Source organism: Poecilia mexicana, unplaced genomic scaffold (genome assembly GCF_051168715.1).
Source record: "Poecilia mexicana isolate PSO_F unplaced genomic scaffold, ASM5116871v1 scaffold_11, whole genome shotgun sequence".
Taxonomy (NCBI): Eukaryota; Metazoa; Chordata; class Actinopteri; order Cyprinodontiformes; family Poeciliidae; genus Poecilia; species Poecilia mexicana.
The window spans coordinates 21,052,629-21,069,273 of NW_028263380.1; the positions used below are offsets into that span (position 1 = coordinate 21,052,629).

The 16,645-nt window shown below is 37.3% G+C and overlaps 1 protein-coding gene across 2 annotated transcripts in view; it reads right to left on the reverse strand.

Annotated features, from left to right (window-relative positions):
* The window catches only part of npr1a (natriuretic peptide receptor 1a), a 43,679-nt gene that overhangs the window by 13,632 nt on the left and 13,402 nt on the right, over positions 1 to 16,645 (reverse strand). For both annotated transcript variants that reach the window (XM_014984188.2, XM_088009841.1), the window contains exons 3-9: positions 15,627 to 15,771; positions 14,492 to 14,543; positions 14,299 to 14,412; positions 14,067 to 14,220; positions 5,983 to 6,077; positions 4,238 to 4,364; positions 3,121 to 3,205 (exon numbers count right to left, since the gene is read on the reverse strand). In XM_014984188.2, coding sequence (XP_014839674.1) covers positions 3,121 to 3,205; positions 4,238 to 4,364; positions 5,983 to 6,077; positions 14,067 to 14,220; positions 14,299 to 14,412; positions 14,492 to 14,543; positions 15,627 to 15,771 — 772 coding nt within the window. The remainder of the gene's footprint in view (positions 1 to 3,120; positions 3,206 to 4,237; positions 4,365 to 5,982; positions 6,078 to 14,066; positions 14,221 to 14,298; positions 14,413 to 14,491; positions 14,544 to 15,626; positions 15,772 to 16,645) is intronic.

A 16,645-nucleotide genomic window follows, 5' to 3' on the forward strand; every position in this document is an offset into this window, starting at 1 on the left:
GAAATCTGGAAAGGAGTCTTTGTTGGCAGAACAGTTCATCCAAAACGCTGCTGCCAAAAATCCAAAACCTACAGAAACAGAGTTACTTCATCGGGTTATTCACCCTGAAACTATTTACATTAACAATTTACCAGTATTTTGTTTCTTCAATGTGATTATTATTATGTTTATTTACTCAATGTTTTAATGCCGGTTTATTTAATTAAGGTTTCTGTGAAGGTTTTAAGTTACATTCTGCATGAATATACACTTCTTACAGATGCTAAATGCAGCTAACAGCCTCTCTTCTGATTGGTCGATCTTCTGTCCAATCAGCTTGAGGCTTCATTACTTTGCCAAGGTGAGCTAAATGATACGCATCAATTTCTGCTTTTTAAATCTAATCAGATCGACACAAACTGCACAGAAATAAATCTTTTTTTTTTTTTCAATCTCCCAAATTTTATTCCATAATTTTACAAAGCTATATTCACAAGTAAAAAATATTTTCGGTAAAGTTTTGCCCATAAAATCCTTCAAACTAATTCCCACTTCTCTCAAGTATTACAATATTTTAATACTGCAAACTGATGCATACAATTTACCATACAATGCATACAATGTTAACAAAAATATTAATTATCTACCACAAACACACATCAGTGTCAAAGTAATACAGTTACAACAGTAATGTTTCTTTAAGTAAATTGTGTCTCAATCTATTAAGAAAAGTGTATTTAGTATTTCATAAACATGCAGATGAGTTCAGCTTCTAGCAGTTGTATGAAAATTGCTGACATTTTTAAAAAGGTCAGAACAATTTTAGTGTTAAAAAGAAAAACGCTGTGATCTTTTTAAGTCCTGTTTTTTAAATGTTTATTCTCCACCCTCTGACTCGGGGCCTCGCTGTGACCTCTCTATTAATGACAGACAAAAGGAAAGACAGAAAAAAGACAGAGGAGGAGGGAGAAGAGGAAAGAGGATGTGTGAAAAAGAAAGGAAGTGAAAGAGGACAGGAGAGAAAAATACAAAATAAAATGGAGAGAGAGAAAGAGAGAGGGAGAGGTCCTGTGAGAGATTGAACTGCCACAAAAATGTGTTTTTATTTCCGTATCTTTGTGAGAACCAAAGTGAGTTTCTGAGTTTTGTGAACGACGACCTTTAGTAAAGGTCACCATCATAAAGCTCTCATGACAATGTGCAAAAGTGTTTGTTGTTGGGTTTCCAGTCACAGTCAAAGCAAACCTTAAACATTAAAAAAAAAAAACAGAAGTAAAAACCTGTAAATCAGACACTTTGTAAGCCATCAAACCAAAGCAACACAGATCGACCAGATGGTGGCAGTATAGGCAGCTTGTCTTTACGCCTGTCAGCTCAGTAGAAGAAGCAGAAACTAATCTCAAGAACACCAACAGAAAAATAACTTTATGAGTGAGAAAACTATGTTTTCATTGTGTCTCTTTTTACATTTTGAAAGACTATAAAACTGTATTATACTTTAGTAAAAATACTTTTAGTAATCAACTGATCAGGCTTTTCTTGGGAAATGTTGATTTCTTGTTTTCTTTCAGTTCTGATGTGCCAATTCAGATTTTGATCCATTCTTTTTAGTCATATAACAGGCAAAAAAAAAACCCATCAATTTCCATAGTAAAGATAGTAATTTAAATCATGTTTTGCATGTTTTTGTATTTCCATTTGCTTAAAAAAAACAACAACAAAAAAACGAGAATGTTTTTTGTTGCATTGAAAAGAAGCCGTTTTAAAAACTTCCAGAATGTTAAGTCACATTCCACCGCTGCGGCGTTACCTAGCAACCACAGCTAAGCCCAGCCCTGTTACCTAGCAACGCATACAGAATTCCAGCACCTAGCAACCCAGTTTGAGTCAGTTTTTCTTAGATTATAGTCAGTTTTTCTCTCTTATTGGTTTGTTGAGCGTTAGTTCAGCTTCCTCTGCGTTCGTGAGTCTTCCTCCTTCAGTGTCACTACTATTCTTCTCGCCACAGCTGCACCGCATTTCCTGTGATTAGTGTTTCTGGTTCCTTTGTCACCTAACAACCCAGCCTGAGTATTTAAGCTCCTCATTGTTCATAGTTCAGACCTGGACTCTTCTGTTTCTCTGCCTTATCTGAGCTTCAGTCCTCTGGGTGTTGTTCTTTCCAAGCTCAGTCCTGTAAGTTTTCTGTTTTCATCATTAAGCTTTTTAAAACGCCTCATTTGAGCGGCTGTTTGCACCTTAACTTCACATTTCACTGGAGCCATTCTGGAGCCTTCACCACAAAGATTTCTCTGTGCCTGATTAACAAAACGAAGAAGGGATTGTTTGGTTCTGCTTCCAGTCTCAGGATTTCACTGACAGCTTGCTCTACCATCTGTCAACGTTTGCTGTTGCTTGCATTTCTTACTTTCAGTGAAGCAAAACACTAAGAGGCATTTTTTAGAATTAACAAAAATACATATTTTAAAAATATATCTTGTTATCTGTAAGATTAATTATGGAAAACAATCACTCAGCAGAGTAGCTGACATATATGTAATGGTTTAAAGGGGCATTATTTTGTCAAATCGACTTTTTTGAGCTTTATATCATGTTAAAATGTTATTCTCTCATCCAAAGCATACCTGGAGTGTTTTGATTCTGTCCTAAATGTTTAATAAATCCTTTATTCTCCCCTTTCTGTTAACATCACCCTGAACAATATTAAAGACATAATGGAGAAACTTTGATGTGACAACTTCCTGAAGGCGAAGTGTTGGAAAGAGCAGGAGCTTCTTAAAGAGACAGAGGCCCAATTTCAAGGCATCAAACTAAAAAGTCAAATCACATTTGACATACAGCATCTTTATAACTGAAGTTAACATTGTTACTTGATTGTGATATAAAATGGCACTATGAATGTTCCTCGAAAATATATAATGCTTCCCTTCAACTTTCTGATTCTCATTCTAATCCAGAAAGTTGGTGGTGAAATTATTGGTTGCCAGCTCAGTCAAAAATACAAAAATAAACCATAAAAGTTGTTAAAATTATTCCTGACCAGCTGCCATATCTTATTGACCCACAATATTTAATGTAGTTTACATTTTCTAAAGGGAAACACAAACTGACACCAGGATCCGCTGAGCCCGTGAGTCTCACCTGTAGATGAAGACGGTGATGGTGACGATGATGATAAAGACGAAGCAGATCACTATGGCAACCATCTGATGCATTGTAACGGTACCTGTGTGGGTGAGAAGGAAAAGCAGCCTGCATCAGCACGGGAAGACGACGCTGTTTGCTTCCAGCATGAAGAAAATGGGAATCTTACTGCGGTTCTGCAGCCACACGATGCTTTCAAGTAGAGCAAGCAGACACTGTTTTAATCTGCTGACATGTCTTTAAATGCAGCTACAGTCATTAAGTACCTGGAAATATATTTACAACTATTTTTAAAGCATTTTGCTTCATTAAGACCAAAAACTTTAAAGGATCTTGTTATTCTATCTGACAGAAGCTGATGGGAGAATTTGTTGAAAGGTGTGGATTAATTACTGCTCTGAGTATGTTGTATTGGCATTGTTTTGAGTCCATATACTCCAGTTAATGATTAATCAATTACTATTTATTATCGATTATTTCAATAATTGATTAATCACAATTTATCTGATTAATCGTTTCAGCTGTACTGAAGAGTTTCGGCTCTTTTGCAAAGAAACCTGAGCAACAAATTGAGTAAATGTGCGAAGCTGGTAGAGAGACAACACTGCAAAAACATAAAATCTTACCAAGGATTTTTGATATAGTTTCTAGTGAAATATCTTACACTTGAAATAAGACAAAACTAACTTAAAAGTAACTTTTCAGTAAGATATAGGAGTTTGTTTAAGTAAGTAACTCCTTAATATTAATGAAAAAGTAATAGTTCGATTGGCAGATTATTCTACTTCCAACATGGGAAAATATTAAGGAATTATTTACTTAAAATATCTTGTTAGTTTGGTCTTATTTAAACTGTACTAAGATATTTACTGTATAATCTGTACTTGGTTAGACTTTGTGTTTTTGCAGTGAACCCAAAACAATGTTGGTGCTTCTACCAAATTTATGGGGTTCTTTTCAGATTTTTATTCGTAAAACTAACTTTTCCTTTCACTTCTTAGCTATGCTTCACTACTATGTTGGTCTACCACATAAAAATTCAATAAAACCCAATGAAACATGTGGTTAAAGTAAATATTTGTGTCAGATTTCCATGTATGTGTGCTGTTCGTACGTGCAAGGCAGGTCGGGTGGTCGTTCCTGAAGCCGCACTCTGGCATGTCTACGGGTATCTTCCCTCCAGGCCACCGAATATTACTCTTATCCAGCGACTTGCTGCTGCCATAATACACAGACACTACCTGAAAACACACAGCAACGATTAAATTATCATTACTAACCATGATTAGCTGTTCTGGAGCTTTCGTGCATTAGTTTGGCATCATTAAAATAATGTCAGGGTGGAAAGTTGTCAGCAGTTATTGTATGAAAACAGTGCATCAGGGTAATGAATCACTCTGTAAGGAATAATATTCTTAGTGCAAAACATGTTTTTATCATCATTGTGTCAGTGTGCTCAATATCAGCATTGCAAATAACTTCTTTGGCTACAAACAGTGTCTGGTTTTTAAATCTCATACCGCGACCATATTTGGGAGATCGCATCGACCCTCATTGCCCTGTTTTTACCTAGAGCAATTAAGATGATTGTATTTGAACGCAGAGAGACCTCAGTGTTGATAGAGGAGAAAAACAAAGTAAATGTAGTAGTCTGTTTGTCTGTTACACTCTGAAAGACCATTAACAATGGTCTCCAACTTTATAGGCCTCAGTTAAATAATGTCAAACCAACATAAATCTGGGTGTTGGTGCAGATAAACTGCAAACTGTAAAAACAAACATTATTGTTTCTATCTAAACTAGACTGAACTCTTATGCAAATTTCACATTTTGAACGTTTTGTTGTACTTCCATTTGCACTGAAAGAAGGGAAACGGTGCAGTTAACGTTTTATTTCCAGTTAACACATTAACAAGGTGTTTGTTGGGTTAAATTGGTTTGTTATTGTAAATATAACAGATTACCATACCTTATGTGGAACTTGATGGAAGAAAAAAATGTGTAAAGTTAGTGATTTATTCTTTAAGTTTGGGTCTCAACTCCTTCTATAAACAACCCAACTGCTTAAAAAAAAAAACACCCAGACAAGTTAATATTTTTTAATGTCTGGAAAATGAGCCATTTCAAAACCTCCAAGTTTTTAAATTGCCTTCCACAGACCTGTTACCTAGCAACCCCAGCCAGGTCCAGCCCCGTTACTTAGCAACCCCAGCCAGGCCCAGCCCCGTTACCTAGCAACCCAAGCGGAACTTTGGTCAGCTGGTTTTACCAATGGGTGATGGGAAAGGCGAGAGTTTGTTTGCAGCCATTTTTATGTGCGAATGTAAACACTGAGTTTGGGGGCGTGGCCAGCAGCAGCTTTTTTAGATTTAAAGTGACAGATTTAAAACATCTCAATCTGAAAGGAGATCAAAATAGGAAGAACTGAGAAGACTAAAATCTCATTGTCTAAGTACTAAGTGTAGTATAACCCGTAGACCTACGTCTGTTCAACCTTTAATGTTACTCCTACTGAAACTTTCCCAATCTTCAGTCTGTTTTTTAAAGTGATCCATAGTTTATCTGACTTAGGGCTAAAATGCACCTTTTAGTTAATAAGTAACTTGTTTCTTAGGTATTCTGAATGAAAAGGCTAGTCTTCACACACTGCTAGAGCGTGAAGTTCAAAAACTGTTATTACTGTAGCTGCAGTCATTAGTTAGTCTTTACCTTACAGACCCAACAATCCCTCTGATTGTTGCCCTAACAGACCCAGAACTAGTTTGAAATAACTCCTGCTGCCTTTTCCTGACCACAGCTGCAGATTCACGCTTATCCCGGTTTCATAAATCACTGTGAAGGCCTCATCTGAAATTTTACCTGGAACTCTCCAGACTCTGGATCCGTCATGTCCCACACGGCAAAGTCCGTCTCTCTGTCTCCAACCTTGTCCATCTTCACCTCTCCCGACACGCCTGTAGAGAAATCACACATTATCTGAGTTAATTTAATAAAACGTCTTCCTTCTCCTCTGCCTTGTTTGTTTGCTTTTTCTCCTGAACATATTTTATAATTGATAACAGTTATTTGTGTTGTTTTAAATGAAAAAAAAAAAAAAAAATACAACGCAAGAGTGATTGAAAACAGTTGTTGCTTTCGTTGATTAAAGTCCAACAAACTGACAAAAGCCAAGAATGTGACTGAAAGAATTATGAGGAGGAGGAGACTCAGCTTTCAGCTGAGAGGGTGGGAAGAGTCACAGCATCCACAAAAAAGAGTGAAAAAGTCCAGATTTGGAGCTCAGCATCTCAAAAACAGACTGGTATTTAAATGAACTGGATTCCAGATGTTCCACTTCTTCTGCTCATGTTTTCTGATTACGTTCAGCTGCAAACTGAGAGCAAATCCACACCTGGCCTGAAACCTGATGTCAGTGTTTTAGTGTGAGAACTTTTTCACACCATCCAGACCAGTAAAGCTGAACGCTCGATCGTTTACCTTTTCTGGAAAGCAGTGGGAGGAGAAGGAGTGGCGCAAAGCGGGAATTCAAACATACTGGTAACATTAAGGGTTGTTGCTGCTCCAGTCACGAGAAATTATTGTGATAAATGATAACATCGTCATTTTGAGATTATTTTCAACTAATATGGTGATAAAAATGTAGTGGATTATTAATGCAAGCACTCAAAAATAAAAAAAAGTTAAACTTCTAAGATTTAAAAGAAAAAATGTATATCCTAGTCCACATATGTTTTTATTTATTACATTTATAGATTATTTTTAGCTTAACATATTTGTATGTGCATGCTTGTTATTTATTTATTTATTTACATTCAGTCAAATTGAATTACTACATCACTCTTAGATCTATCTGTCTATCTATCTATCTATCTATCTATCTATCTATCTATCTATCTATCTATCTATCTATCTATCTATATCTTAAATGCAAAATGTATATATCTGTTTTGAAGTTTTTATTTACTTACTGATCTGAGTCTGTATACTTCAATTAACAATCCATTGATAGCTAAATTAGTTGATTATTTTATCCTGACTCATAGTTTAAGTATCAGGAGTCTGAAAGCCTTCGTGTTTTGTTCTCATTTAATCTTGAATAGAGACCAGAGCATGACGTGTTTCTTTTTCAGCACTTTTCGCCTGCTTCATGTTGTCAGACAGGTTCTTTTCCAGTGATTTTTTTGTTTTACAGGTCTGACAGTGACCAGAAATACTTTGCTGTTGCCCGTCAGAGCTCCCTCTACTGCCAACTACTGGAGTCGCCTTGCTACTCCTGTCCAGTTCGTCCTGAATTCAACCAGCATCGCTCTCTCCTCCTCTGACGCACATCGCCGGTGATTGATGGGCGCTGACTTAGTTTCAGTGTGTGTTGGTGGATAAAAGCAGTTCAATCTAATAAAGAGCAAGCAGAGCGGCCTGTTTATCAGCGCCATCAACACGCTGAAAGACACACTGAAATGACAAGGGTGTGTTTTCATGGATCCGAGTGTCTGAGTTCTTAGTGTGATCCTGGTTTTGATTATGTTACAGTTTAGGTATAAATTTAGCTACTATATATGGGGGAAATTAAATGAGCTTTTGATGCAGTTAGGGTAAATACTAGTATCAGTTTCCTTATGTAAAAGCTGTAAATATAGGCATCTATAGGTCAAAGGTGACCTATTACGCTTCCTTGAACAGGTTAGAATAGGTCATTACACTTTTTTCCATCAAATCCTTCTTAGATAATGATATTTTAATCTGCTCTGGTCTGCTTATTTATTTAGACATGTTGCAATGTGACGTCACGCAGGCAACATCTCCCAGATGGAGGGCAAAAACCGCTCACAGACGATGATTACCATTGGTTTTACCTGTCCAGTTGTCAGCATAACGCACTGAATCTTTAACATAAGCCTGATGTGTAAAGGAAAAAGAATGCAGTGCTTTGCTATTAATTGTCAACTTTAGGACAACGAGATAACAAGGTCCGAGGGTAAAACACTTCACAGGCTAGGAAAAGGCTTTAATAAAAACAAATAGCGAGGGGATCAGTAATGCTAGCTTGACAACCTTCACATGTAGATGTGCTGCGGGATTCTGTGTTCATGTTCAATTAAAGAAAAAAAGGCGATTCACACACCAACTCTGACAGCAGAGCTGTGTTTAAATTAGCTAATCAGCCACTGCTGTGTCCAGACAATCACTTATTAACAACAGCAAAATAAACACCAAGCCTGGTGTGGGAAATGTTTGCGTGTTTTTTTTGTGTTGATTCCCAATACACTAGTGGAGCTGTTGTCAGTCAGTTGCTACGGCAACGAGTCTGTGTGTAGCATAGGGGGCACAGAGAGCGAGACAAACGAAGAAAACAAGTGGTTTTGAGTTGTTCTTCAGTAGGTATTCGGCTTTATTTGTCTTTAGCTGTGGCACTAAATTAGTAACACCTACATCTCCAGGTTTCATTTATCGTTCTACTGCAGCAGCGCAGCGATGGATGGCATCTAAAAGAAGAACCAGGGTTGCTAGATGAAGGGCATGTCTGCCGATTTGTGATGCTACATTACAGAAGCTTTTGAAATAAGTCATCAAAAAACATGAACTTGTTGTCAGAAACCAGCTGGGTGGGTTTTTAAACCGTTGGTCTGTTTTAAGGAGGAGCTGAGACCCGAATGGAAGCAGAAAAACATGCAAAATATGAATTTTACACAACAGACCCCCTGTAATTTACTCATCATATTCATGGATATCATGAATTTTAGGCTTGAACTTATTCGAATCCACACAGTCAAAATTGATCCTACTGGCTCAAATATGTACATACAGCTCTATTAAAGTTCCCCGTCAATCACATGGGTTTTTGTATCAATCAAGTTTTAAGGCTGACTGGAGTTTGACCTTTGTAATTGTTGGTTTGTAGTTAATCTAAACAGGTTGGTTTGCTGGTTTTAAAGATGGCTCATTCAGTCACTTCCTGAAGCGTAAACTATGAAACCAAGCAGATTATTTCTTGTCTTCATGCAGGTCTCCTCACGGCAGCTGCATCAACAGATTCATGATCACAGGCATAAATAATGACGCAGTGATCAGATTAGCGCTTCTGTCCAGCTGAGACCGTCTGCCTGTCTGGTTCTTCCAATGATGCATCGTCACTTTCTGGGGACGTTTCTCACACACCTGGACCCACCTCCTCCAGTCCTCCATCGCTTTGCGTTTCTTATTTTGTGCTGTTTTGTCTCTTCTTGCCTCGTCTTTATTCTTGAGGTATTTTATTTTGTTTGAACTATTAACAAGTTCAAAGTGACTCTTTCTCCCTCTGGATCCAGATCTGTTCTGCCTCTTTAAGTCGGACAGAAACCTCGTCTACTTTCATATACTAAACTATTTTTCCTCAATGATTGGATGCAATCAGCTGGGCTTCTGGTACCAATTGTACTTTATTATAACTAAAAGTGACGATATGATTAGACTGTACTGGGCTGAACACGCTGTATAAAAGCCTCTTAGTTATTGACCTCACATTTGTCTAACATGTTCTGTCCAATGAGTTTCTAAAATAAAAGGAATAAAGAAAATACACAAACAGAAAAAACATCTGAATTTTCAGAACATGTCTATTTTGTATGGGGGGTCATAAGGGACTAAATTAAATAAATACCAATAAACGTGTCATAAAATAAATAAATGTTTAATTTAGTGTTTAGGCATAATTTAATCAACCAATCAAGGCTGTTGAAGATAAAAGATAAAATTATTTTATGGTGCACAGGGTCGCACCTACATATTATTCAGGTGGTTGCGAAAACTTAAATAGGTGCCCCCTTCTGTCCCCCCCACTCCCCGAGACCCAGACGCGTGAAAGGCAAAACTCGCTACATTTACCCCGTTATGTGTGCGAGGTGAAGGAGCTTAAGGGCGCTCAAGTGGATGCGAAGACATCATCGGCACGCCGCCCCATCCAGACGGGGTTTTGACGCCCCCTCTGGTGCAGCGCCCCTATGTGTTGCATGCGCTGCATACTCACTTTTTGTGCCACTGATGGTGCATTGTCTATTATATGTTTGCATTTTAATCATTTAATGACATACTTAATAAATTGCCTATTAAATAAATTATCAAAATTATTTCAACACGTTTTTCTTTAATTTTGTCACTTTTAGCCCTTCATAATTTTTTCAGATTTCATTTTTTTCTGTTTTAGATTTTCTCTGTCTGGTTTGTCTCAGATTGTTAATCTGGTCCATCTCATCGTCTCTGAGTTTGCAGAAACCCAGAGAGCCATCTCAGTGCTTTCCGCTGTGTGAGTCAAGAATGATGGAAGCTCTTATCTGTTTATCTTTTAAATATTTCACAAACTAAAACAACAGAAGAGTTATTTCTTGAAAGTTTGAATCAACATCTGCATCTGACCGACTGAGGCGTGTTTTATGGACCATAAACTTCAGGTCTGCTGCGATGATAGATCGCAGTCTGTCTCTGCTATTTGTTCAGCAGTTTTTCTTTCTCTGTTTAGTTTTGTGGTGAAGCAAGAAGAAGTTATTTCAGTTCCAAGGTCCAAATTCAACAAACGCTATCTGCTGCTTTTTAGGTTTTGAGGAAGAAAAAAAAAGTTTGATAAAATCTCAACAGAAGAGACAAACGCAAACAAAGGGGAGGAGATCAGGGGAAACATTTCTGATAATATTTAATCCCAGAATTGTCGTCTAGGTTATTTTTGATTTAAGCTGGATCAAACAAATAAGTTTAAAGCAAAACTGACAAACAGTTATCTCACTCCTTCCTGGGAAAACCAGCTGGGTGTGGTGTCAGTGCAGGAATTTGGGGCTCCATTGTTAGAAAAACTTTCCATAATAATAGGTTTTATGAAATTAGGAAATGCATTTTCTTTGGGGGATTCATTTTAAAATGACCCATTTACATCTGGGTATTACACAAGGAGAACAAAACATCCTAGTATGAACATTCCTGTGCTTTTATGTTTTAATATGAAGATACTCTGTATTTGTCTTTAGCCCACCTTACTCCGACGCCCTCTAATAAAAACCATTGGAACCAGTTTTCCCTAGAAATCACTCAACCATTTAAAGCAGTGGTGTCCAAACTTTTTCTGGGAGCCAAAACTGGACAATTTAAACAACTGGCGGACCACAAAATCCATCATATTAAAACTGCAAAAATTATCTTATACTGATAAGATAATTTTCACTGATAAGATAATTTGTTGAGTATTGTCTACTCAACAAAAACTACATTTCTATGACATAAAAAATCTAAAACATAAATAGGTCCTTGGTCTTTTGCCATATTCAAAGAAAAACAGACAATTTCCACATTTTTGGGTCATCAGTTGTTTTCTAGTTTGTTGGCCAAGTTTTTACTACTCTTGACTTCTGGTCAAGGGCCAAAAAACATCATTTCAAGGGCCACAAATGGCCCCCAGGCCACATTTTTGACACATCTAATCTAAAGTGATGTCTAAAAATGTCTAAAAAACAAATAGTTTTCGGGTCAGGCAAGATCTTAAGTGATAGCTACAGATTTTTAACTGCTTTTGTTCCAAATTGAATCAACTTATTTCCATATAAAGTATGTGTCTTAGTGAGGAATGCAAACCAAAACACATTCGCTCAGCATTTTACTCCATTAAAGATGCTTACAGACAGATCCTATAGAGTATGGCTGTAAATATATGAGACGCAAACCGAAATGCAAAAAACCCCCAAACAGGTTAATACTATAAATATTGCTACATCTTACAGCTTGGGTTGCTAGGTAACAGGCAGGACTCCCATGAGGTTGCTAGGTAACAGCAGTACCCATCAATTGTGACTTAACAATCATGAGAGTTTCGAAACGGCTTCATTTCCAGACACAAAAAACCTTAACTGTGTTTTTTAAGCTATTAGCTTGTTTTTAGAAGCAAGACAAAAACATCTGAAATGCAAATTTTGCATAAAAAGACCCCTTTAAAACTTGCTTGTGTCATATGTTGAGACATAATAAATCAATGTAGAGTTGCTACAAAATAAATATCAGGAATGAGAGTTGAAACAATTACTTCTTGTTACTGAGTATGCTAATGTTAGCATTAGCATGTTTTATTAAAGCTTAAACTGTCTTCACAACCAAATCAGTCACCTACTTGACAATTTATTATCTGGACTTAGTCACAGGTTTTTGCTAATACTTTACATTATTTAAATGTTTCTAAAACTTGACTTGAAATAAAAAAATAAACCTGATTAATGAAAGGAAATTTTCCCCCAGGAGGATTCAGCTCAATTATATTTAGTTTAAGGTAAAGTGTCAACAACACACACACACACACACACACACACACACCCCCACACACACACACACACACATACACACACACACACACACACACACGCACACACACACATCCTCCGTTTTCCTGTGTCAACACTGTCAGCAGTAAAATTAGGCAAAAAATTTTCTCTTTGTTTTTACACTTGCAAACTGTTTCCTGAAGCTGTTAGGGACTCTGAAAAATGACTGACGACTTCCTGTGTGTGCTAACAATGTAAGGCGTTCAGCCTTGACAATATACCGCGGACCGACTCTGACCTCCAGAACCTGGGTCTGCCTGACATTGCAGGTTCTCCAGAATGACCCACAAAACAACCCTCACAAATCTCTGCACGCTTCTGACCAGGCAGAACAGAGAAAAGTGAAACTTTCCCTTTAAATTCCTTGCGGTGTGACTTTCCTGCCCTGGCTGTTGGTTTGGGCCTAAGACTTCCTGTTCCCAGTGTCGCTGCCAGCTGGTACAAATTTGCGCCGCAGCTCTGTGCTAACACGCCAGCTCCCCGCTGACACACATCACAGCCGTGAGAATGTGAGCGTCCGTCAGGCTCAGATTCCCAGGCTGACCTCCGTGGCGCTCCGGGGCTCCTGATAGGTCTTGAGGCTCGTTGGTTAATCGACTGCATGATTGATTGGTGGCAGAGAAACGCTGGTTTCTCTCAGGGCGCATTGAGCCAACTTCAGGCTTTACAGGCTCTGATTTACACCGGTAAAAATACCAATTAACTGGCAATTTTATCATGACTTCATAGAGCGTTAGCTTATGATTAAAATGTTTTAATAGACGGTCAAAGGCTTTTTCAAATTAACATGTTTTCTAATAAAGAACAGTGTGATTTTTTTACTTGATTATTGAATCTTGCAATTACACGCACTTAATATAATTTTTATAATGTTTTTCAATGCAAAAACACAAAATCTTACACTGTGGTTGCTAGGTGACGGACAGAGTTCCACTGTGGTTGCTAGGTAACGGACAGAGTTCCACTGTGGTTGCTAGGTGACGGTTTGGGCTTTGCTGGGGTTAGGTCAAAGTGCAGTGTCCGCTGATTTGTGACGTTACATACAACAGGTTTTTGAAACGGGTCATTTCCAGACACCAAAAAACATTAACTTACTGCCAAAAAACAACTGGGTGTTTTTAAAAGCACCTAGTCTGTTTTTAGTAGCAGCAGAAACACAAATGGAAGAACAAAAATAAGCAAAATGTGAATTTTTCATAATAGATCCCCTTTAACATGCATTAATGCCTTCAGTCTTCCTTATCTCTGCTCTGTTTGCTTAACACTACACGAAAGCTCTGTGATGGTGTTAAAATTCATATTTTTATCTTGACTGAAGCATTTTATGTCCGCAGAACAAACAGTTAATTAAACATGTGTTTTTGCTGTTACTGAGTGAGCAGATTTACTGTGAAATCGAAGGCGTGTTTTGTTGGTAACACTCCGGTGAAGTGCAGCTGCATTTTAACACAAAGCTGAAAATGAGATGGATATTTCTGCGCTGCGGTTTTCTGATTAATAACACACATTTTCAAAGCAGACAGTTCTCATCCAACGCTGCGCTCTGATTGGTTCACCACCGACAGCCCATTCCTATCTGAGCGCCAGGCCTGTCCAGAACAGGAGAAGAATCACCTGAGAAGCTCCTGTTCCACATCCTGCGTGTCACCAGATCTCCTTTGGGTCTCTGGATGGGTCCCGGTCCCGACGCCTGCTGGCTCAGAGTCTCGTTCAGAGCCTGAGCGTACAGCATCACGCCGTCGTAGAAATCTGCCGCTATCAGGTTGTACTGACAGGGAAACACAGACGCGTCACGTCAACAGGAAATGTCTGCCTGACGTCATCCTGCCACGATGGATGTACTTACCAGAGAGTCTTCGATGGTGAAGTTGAAACTTTCTTTTGCGTCTCTTTTCAGATCTTCAACAAACTTGAAATATTCTTGGTTCTGAGGTTCCATGTAGGTCAGCACCTTCACACTCTGACAGGAGACGGTAAAAACAGTGAATTCACCTGTAAGACTGAACTTCTTCAGAGAAACGAGCAGAGTGACCTCTCACCCTGAAGGCCATCTTGGCTGCGTGGTCGTCCTCGTCTCCTCGGTACCAGGGCCTGGCGGCAGAGTTGGGAAGTAACGAGTTACATTTACTCAATTACATTTACTTCAGTAAACTTTTTTATTAAATCTACTTTTCAGAGTATTTTTACTACGCATTTTTACTTGAGTAAATTTATTCTGACGTATGGCTTCCAGAAAACTCATTTTCGTTTTGGGCCAAATCAAGATCATAAATGCTCTTAAAGGGCCAGAATGTACTGATAAAACCAGCCAGCAAACTGTTAAAAATAGTAATGAATTCTTAAAGTTAAATAATATTTAACATCTTTTCAGTGCCACCAGAATTTCACGATTGTTTTTGTGATTATTTGCAATAAAAATCAAAGTGTTTGTTGTACCAATTTGGAAATATTTGCACTTATTTATGATGGTAAATGCAACTTTTTATTACTTGCTGTATAGGTCATGGGCCATAATCTGACATCATTTAAAGCTGAGGCAGATGTTTAGTACAAGTAAGAAAGTTTTTGACAATTTTTGAGAAAAATCTGCAATAAACTGCCAGTTAAGTGCTGGCGCAAAAAAGTGTGGGGATTTGTTGATTTTGTGTGAATTTCCACAATAATTCGCAAGAAACTGGAAGGACTGATTGATATAATATGGCAGTAAACAGGTAAAAACTGCATTGATTTGATTGATAACATAACACTTAAGCACACTTACTGTTTAGTCTAGAATCTAGAGGGCCACATAAAAAAACTGTGGCGGGCCAGATTTGGCCCACGGGCCTCGAGTTTGACACGTGTCTTAGTGGACAGAAAATTTCTGGATTTTCTACCAATTGAAAGAGGAACAAACATGTTTTAACCAAAAATTCAAATAGGTTTAACAAAAACCAGTAGTTTTTGATAAATTTCCATAAGTTTTTTGTTGAAAGAAACTTATTTTAAAAATTTTCTTTTGCCTGATTTTGTTTTTTGCTAGTTAAATGAATTATTGTCCTTTTCATCCTTAAAATATCAAAATTTCCACTTAACTTTATATTTTGGTCCGTCTGATGATGTAATTTTTAAATATTAAATGATTGATAATTTGATCAGTTACTTTTTAATCTTACTTGAGTATTTTCTACCCACCTCTGCAAGTCGTTTTGTCCGCCACTCATACTCTCAGCAAAAAGGTCAATGAAGAGGAAGACAAAGTCCTCCAGGTCCACCCGGTCCTTCCAGAACTGGACCATCAGGTTCCGTAAGATGTCCCGCGGACAGCAGACGTACACCACTGCCAGAGACAGGAGACCGACTTCATTACAACAAGCAGAGGGCAGATTATTTTTATTATGAAGGAAACAAACAGAAACCAGCAAAGAGACGTTGATGCTTTATGGGAGAAAACCAACCTGGAAACATATTTGATTTTTCATTTTCACTGCAAAAACCCAAAATCTCACCAAATATTTTGTCTAGTTCTGAGTGTAAATACATTAGAACACTTTAAATAAGACAAAACTAACTTACAATTAACTTTTCAGAAAGATGTAGGAGTTAGTTTTTAAAATAATTCTTTAATATTAACAAAATAGAGCTGGATCCACTGGCATGTTATTATGATGCAATATTAAGATCAGGTAAGGAAAAAAATAAGAATTAAAAAATAAATTATGAGAATAAAAACATAATATTACAAGAATAAAGTTGTAATATTACGAGATTTGAGTTGAGTTGATTTTGACTTTACTGAATGTAATAAAAGAATAAATAAATAAAATAAATTTAAAACAAAAGCAAACAAAAGAAGAACAGCAGTAAAGTATATTTACACGTTCAAATGAGGGGGTAAAGTTCTAAATATATTTTTACACTCATTTACAGCATCATCCAATAAAGAGAAAAAAGTCATAGCAGCAGACACAGTCGCTAATAATTTCAAAGTCCTGCTAGTGATAATAATTTGATGTTGATGAGTTAACAGATTATTTCCTTATTTGTAAAACAAATATCAAAATATAACTTCACAAGATGCTCAACATTCCTCATTTTGGTGATTTTATACATTATTCCCCTTTATAACATGGGAAAATGTCTAATTGGTGAAATAATCAATATTTAAAACTGGAACTTTAAAAAAAAATCAATTTCAATGAATTATTTATGCA